This window comes from Empidonax traillii, unplaced genomic scaffold (genome assembly GCF_003031625.1).
Source record: "Empidonax traillii isolate 1590-97213 ecotype Southwest subspecies unplaced genomic scaffold, ASM303162v1 scaffold2697:size19315, whole genome shotgun sequence".
Classification (NCBI taxonomy): domain Eukaryota; kingdom Metazoa; phylum Chordata; class Aves; order Passeriformes; family Tyrannidae; genus Empidonax; species Empidonax traillii.
Genome location: NW_020957890.1, coordinates 5,748 through 11,941, shown reverse-complemented (window position 1 = coordinate 11,941; position 6,194 = coordinate 5,748). Strand labels below are relative to the sequence as shown.

The 6,194-nt window shown below is 66.1% G+C and overlaps 1 protein-coding gene across 1 annotated transcript in view; it reads right to left on the bottom strand.

Moving 5' to 3' along the window:
- Positions 1 to 1,927: 1,927 nt before the first annotated feature.
- The window catches only part of LOC114072149 (shootin-1-like), a 5,489-nt gene continuing 1,222 nt past the window's right edge, over positions 1,928 to 6,194 (bottom strand). The window contains exons 2-12 of the mRNA XM_027910071.1: positions 5,531 to 5,628; positions 5,233 to 5,314; positions 4,914 to 5,008; positions 4,521 to 4,664; positions 3,927 to 4,080; positions 3,721 to 3,829; positions 3,267 to 3,316; positions 2,815 to 2,954; positions 2,638 to 2,691; positions 2,318 to 2,543; positions 1,928 to 2,157 (exon numbers count right to left, since the gene is read on the bottom strand). Of these exons, the coding sequence (XP_027765872.1) occupies positions 1,928 to 2,157; positions 2,318 to 2,543; positions 2,638 to 2,691; positions 2,815 to 2,954; positions 3,267 to 3,316; positions 3,721 to 3,829; positions 3,927 to 4,080; positions 4,521 to 4,664; positions 4,914 to 5,008; positions 5,233 to 5,314; positions 5,531 to 5,628 (1,382 nt within the window). The remainder of the gene's footprint in view (positions 2,158 to 2,317; positions 2,544 to 2,637; positions 2,692 to 2,814; positions 2,955 to 3,266; positions 3,317 to 3,720; positions 3,830 to 3,926; positions 4,081 to 4,520; positions 4,665 to 4,913; positions 5,009 to 5,232; positions 5,315 to 5,530; positions 5,629 to 6,194) is intronic.

Genomic DNA, 6,194 nt, shown 5'->3' with positions numbered 1-6,194 from the left:
TTTGGGAGGAGTTTCTGAGGAACATGGCTCATGGAAGAAGTTTACCCTGTTGGAGAGGCTGGATGTGGCAGCTCCTGAGCATTCATGGAATCCTGGAATGGTGGGGGTGGGAAGGGACCTTAAATGCCACCCAGGGCCACGTTCCGTAGCTCAGGTTGCTCCAAGCCCTGTCCAGCCTGGCCTTGGACACTTCCAGGGATGGTGCAGCCAGCTCCCAGTGGGGCTGGTGCCATGGGATGAACCTCCCATAATGATCAATTCTGGGGATTTTAGGGAAATAATATGATGGAAAAGCTGCTCTCCAGCCCAGGGGTCTGGAATTTTGCTCTAAGGTCACAGGGTGGGGTTTTCTCCCTCTGAACCTGATGCAGGAGGGATGGAAAACTGCTGGAGAGCTGTGGCAGGAGCACAGGGCAGGATGGAGGGATGGACCAGGATGGAAATGAAGAGGATCAGGAGCCTTTGTGTCTCTCCTGATCCCTTTTAATCCACATTTTCCCAACCTCTCAACCAGGAGCCAGGGTTGGTTACTTGTGTTTTTCCAGATGCCAAATCCATTTTTCCCTGCCTGGATCACGTTAAGGACACTCCTTTCCTCGAGCTGAACCAGATTTCAGGGAAGTTGTGTAACCCCATAAATGTTTAACCAGGAGAAGGAGAGGGAAAGGCCACGGGGAAGGGAGTTACACCCTGGGATCCATCCCCTGCCCTGAGCAGGGAGGTTTGGGATGAAACACACCCTCAGGAGCCCAACTTGGGCCAGAACATCCCCCTGACACGCAGGGACCATGGGAAACTGGGGGGATAAGATGATGGAAGATCTCTGGTTATTCACCAGGACAAGGCAGGAACGATCCAGGGTCCAGCCACAAAGGGGTTGGGAGGTGCTCCAGCTTAAAACAAGTGGGAGTTACCACTTGGATGAGGTGTTTGGTTGTTATTAAGATTATGCCCCACCCCTGGAAGTGGTGTTCCATTCCTGGAAGTGTCCAAGGCCAGGCTGGATGGAGCTTGGAGCAATCTGAGCTGGTGAAAGGAGGTGTCCCAGGGGGTGGGACTGGGTGAACTTTAAGGCCCCTTCCCACCCAAATTCCATGATTCCATTTAAGAGCCACGGGTTAATACCCAGACAGCAGCTCTCCGAGGCATCTCTGCCTGCTCCTGGCTCTCCCATCCCGTGGGATCATTGATTTTCATGGATGTTTGGAGGGGGTAATGAGGGGAGAGGAGCTCACTCGATACGGAGCGGGCACCAGGAAAGGGCAGGACGGGGGGGAGGCTCCCTGCTTGGGCCCTGACATTTCCCTGGTGCTGAGCCGGGAGGGGAGGGAGAGGTGAGAGCAGATGGGGCTGGGAATGGCCCAAAAGGCTGGATTTGGAGGCACTCGGGAAGCAGGAGAGGGGACACCTCAGCCCTGCCCCCCCAGCACTCCCAGGCTGTTCCCAGGGAATAGGGGCACTGTGGATCCATGGGAAGGGATCTGTCCCCTCTTTGAGGATGCTGGCAGCAGCAACAGTCCTGCCTGTCCCCAGCTGCTCCACCACCCAACTGAATGAATGCTTTCAGTATCATAATGAGTTAGAAAAGGACAGTGGCTGCAGGGCAGGGATGGGGGGAGTGGGGGAAGAAATTCCTCCCTGGAAGGGAGCAACCTGGGATAGAGTATGGTGTCCCTGCCTGTGGCAGGGTGGGATTTAAGGTCCCTCCCAACACAAACTGGTCTGGAATTCCATGAAAACCCATCTGCCGGGGACCCCAAGGCTACAAACCAAGCGTGGGCTGCAAAGCATCATCCCTTCCCATCCCAGTTCCTGTTCTGATCCTACCAGGCCTCTTTCCAGCCCCAGTCCCATTCCCAACCCCGTCCCGCTGCCACCCCCTCGGCCAGCACACAGTGACAAAGTGACACGCGGGGACACCTCGGGCTCATTGAAGCCCAGGAGGGTGGGAACTGCTGGAAAACGAGGGTGGGAGCGGCTGGGGAGGCTTTGGCAGCGCCGTGGGAAGCTGCTCCTGCCCGGGGCTCCCACTGCCTCCGGCCCGGCGGCTGAGGGGACGTGTCCTGGGGAGGCCACCACCCACCCGGGGCCTGAAGGGGGCCGTGTCCCCGTCCCTGCCCTCCGGGGGGCACCCGGCCGGGGCCGTGTCCGTGTCCCCTGCGAAGAGACACAGGGAGAGGGGTGAGAGGGCTGGGGAGCCCGGGAGCGGAGACAGGAGGGGACAGGGCTGGGTGTCACCCCTGCGGTGCTCCCTGGGGACGCTCCCAGTCCAGGAGGGTCACCCAGCCCCAGCCCTGCATGGCACCCTGCTCCGTACCAGGGCCTGGCCTGCTCACAGCTCTGCCCTGCTCCTGTGCCGGGGGGCTCCAGGTGGCCGTGGAGGTGTCCCTGGAGGAGCCCCCAGTGGGTGTTTCCACGGAGGTGCCCACGGCTGCCTCCAGGACCCGGCGGCGCCGCTGCAGGATGGATTCCAGCTGCCGGTCCCGGCCCTTGGCGCTGCCCCGGTGCCCACTGCGCCTCCGGCTCGGCCTCCTCATGGCACCCTGGGACACGGCCGAGGGGCTGAGGGTCACACCGGGCACGGGGACCCCCCAGGGCAGTGGGACAGGGGTCCCCCCGTGGGACAGGGCTGCTCACCAGGATCCCCTGCAGCTCCAGCACCACGCTCCTCCGCTTCCCGGCCACCGGGTCCTGGGGGGCAGGGAGGGGGGGCTCATCCTGCTGCTCCTGCAGGGCTGGGGCTCCCGGTGCTTCTCCAGCCCACTCCAGTGCCAGGACTGCCCAGGGACCTTGTTGGGACCCATCCCTGCCTACCTGGCCCAGGTGTGCCCTGTCCTTGGCTGGCCGCAGGACCACCCCGGTCCTGATCCGCTCCATCATCTCCTGCACGGCCCGGGCTCTGACATCCTCAGCTCTGCCATCCTGGGCTTTCACATCCTCTGCTCCCAGGTTATCTGTGCAGGTGTCACCACGCTGAGACCCCCCCAAGCTCATGACAGCCCCCCCCTGCGCCCCCCCATGCCGGGGGTCCCTCCCTTGGCCGTGGCCCAGCGTGGTCCGATCCTGCCGGGGTCCATCTACCCCCTGTGCCGGGCGGGACAGGGGTGCTGACACCCTCCTTTGGGGGGTGGGATCTGCAGGGCACCCCAAACCCCAAACCGGCCCCTCCCACCCACTTCTCCCACTCCGTCCTCCCTGTGCCCAGGGTTCTCCATCCCCGTGGCACTGTGGGGACCCCCCGGCACCAGGAGCCCCCCGGCACTTACTGTGCTGCCGCTTTGCCACCCCCTTCCTCTGCCTGATGGCTGCCAGGGGACTGCAAGGGAGAGGGGGGTGAGAGCTGCCCCCTCACCCCAAACCCGTCAGCAGTGCCCACCCTGCCCACTGCCCCCCAGAGAGGGGCAGCCGGACCCCCAGCACACCCCCAGCCCCCCAAAACCCTGCTGGGGACTGACCCCCCGTCATCCTGCACCTCCCACCCGGGACAGCCCGGCACGGCTCGGGGACAGCTTGGGGACAGCCAGGCACGGCTTGGGGACATCGGGGACAGCCGGCACGGCTCGGGGACAGCTTGGGGACAGAGGGACAGGGTTCGGGGACAGCCGAGGGGCGGGTGGGCCAAGGTTTGCCCCCACGCCGGGTTTCCCTAGGGCAGGCCCACGCCGGTAGCCCCTGTAGTTGCGGCGGGCGGTGCCCGGGATGCCCGGCGGTGTCACCTACTCCACGGGGACAGCGGGGCCCGGCGGTGGCAGCGGGGGGGGTGGCGGGGGCTCGGGGGCCCGGCTCTGCGGCGGAGGGTCCTGGGCCAGCTTCTCCCGCAGGAATCCCACTGCAATGGGGTGGGATTGGGGCTGGTGACCCTCAGAGCCCGAGCCCACCGGGCCGTGGGCACCTCGGTCCTCCCTCGCGTGGGGCTGAGCACCCACCTTCCTCCTCCAGCCCCACCAGCCGCCCCTCAGCCTCCTCCAGCCTCCTCCTCAGCTCCAGCTTCTGCTCCTCCACCTCAGCCAGAGCTTCCCGGGCCCGATCCAGCTCCTCCGGCTCCGGCCGCATCCGCAGCTGCTCCTGCAGCTCCTCCACCTGCGGGATGGGGGATCCCGGGAGCTGGGAACCCCCGGCCAGCCCTGCCTGGGGGGATGTGCCACAGCCCCACAAATTCACCACTTGGCAGGAACTTTAAGCGGCTTTTAGGACAAATCCAGCTGGGTGATGGAGCCCCCTCAGTGTGTGGGGAGGCCCCACTGTGGGACCCGAAACGTGCTGGTGGAAATCCATGGAAGAACCTCTCCAGGGAGGGCACAGGGAGAGGGGGTGGAGGGGTCTGATCCTGATTCCAGCCAGTTCCCGCACCCAGGGGACACCCCCCAGCCCCGCAGCCTTGTTGGGACCCAGCCCTGCTCCCCACTCCATGTCCCTCCACCCCCGGGGACAGCCTCCCACCCCCGGGGACAGCCCCCCACCCCCGGGGACAGCCCCCCACCCCCGGGGACAGCCCCTCACCCCCAGGGACAGCCCCTCACCCGCTGCCGCTGCTCCTGCCTGGTCTCCTCCAGCTCCCGGCTGAGCCGTCCCAGCTCCTGCAGCGCAGCCCCCAGCCGGGCGTCGGGCCCGTCCCGCAGCAGGATCGAGCTCTGCCTGTTCGCCTCCTTCTGCTGCACCAGCATCTGCCCGCGGGGCCGGCTCAGCGAGGTACCGACCCCCGGGACACCGAAATACCCCTTGGGGGGGGCTGGGGCAAAACCCACCCGGCCTCATCCCAGGGCGGGTGCCCGGGAGAATCCCACCCAGCCCGGGATGGATCCAATCGTGGGATGGGCCTTGGGGTGCCAAGGGAAGCTGAGACAAGCACCCCCCGCTCTCCCACCCCCCAGGGGTGCCCCCCACTCCCAGCGCCACCCGGGGCCCGGAGGCACCTCGTGGGCGAAGGCTTCGGCGTGGAGCCGCAGGTCCTGCTCCAGCTCCAGCTGCTCCAGCGCCTCACAGTAATCCTGGGTGACGATCTGGGACACTGCCGGCCACAGCGGGGGTCGGGGGGGGGGGCGGTGCCAGCACGGGAGGCTCGTGCCACCGTGGGCACCTCGGCACCGCCGCCTTCCGTGGGTGGGACACCCGCGGCCCGGCCATCCCCCGGCAGCTCCCGGCCTTCGGCTGCACCAGTTCGCTGGACGGGGCGGCACTGGTGGCACTGGGAGCTGCCAGGGGCTGGGGAGGGGCCCCGGGGACCCTGCTCACCTCTCTTGAAGGACCTCAGTGCCCGCTGACTCGTGGCCAGGGCCGCCCGCAGGCGCTGCCGCTCCTCCTGCTCCAGCTCCAGCTGCGCCAGGACAAACCCTCCCCTCAGCCCCGGCTTCGCTGGGGGGTCCCTCCGTGCCCAGCCCACCCCCCGGGACATCAGGGGCTAGAGAGGGGGGCTCTTCTTTACCCAAATATGTCCTGAGCCCAGCGAGGAGCCGCGGGGATGAGGAGTGGATGGGGACGGAGGAGGGGGGTTCTGCCCGGCCAGGGGGCCCAGGGGGGTCTCGGGAGGTACCTGGGCCTGCAGGTGCTGGTTCTGCCTCTGCAGCTCCTGGACCTGGACCGTGAGCTCCTCCTGCTGCTCCAAGAGCCGGGATAGCTGTTCCTGCAGATCTGGGAGCAAAGTGGGGGGTGAGGGGTGGGAGAGGGGAGTGCAGACCCCACCCCTAGAGCTGGACTCACTCCTCAGGTCACCCCTGTCCCTGCTGTGTCACCAGAGTCCAGCTGGAAGCTGGATTTGGGAGGTGACCCGGAGGGAAGGACATGTGGCAATGGGGGTGGGACCCCCGGGATCCGCGGGGTCGTGCTCAGCACTCCGAGCACCCCAAGGGTCAGCCCAGGGGTGGAGTCAGAGCATCTCCTGCACGTGGAGGGTTTGGAGGGAACGGGGTGACTCCCAGGGGTCTGTCCCCCCCGGATATCTCTGCCAGGGGTGCAGCCCCTCGAGGGGGCACCCCCAGCCCCCCCGGCTCCCACAGGCTGCAAATAGCCACAATTGCTGACGTGGGAAAACAGGATGGGAAAGGGGAAGCGGGAGCAGCTGCGCTTTCCCTTCACCGTTGGCGGCTCATTTCGGTATCGCTTTCACCCTGTTTAACCCCAAACAGGGCTCAGGCGCAGCCTAAACCGGTGCCGGGCCAAGCCGGGCTTAGGGGACACTGTGGGGGGGCCGCCGGGGG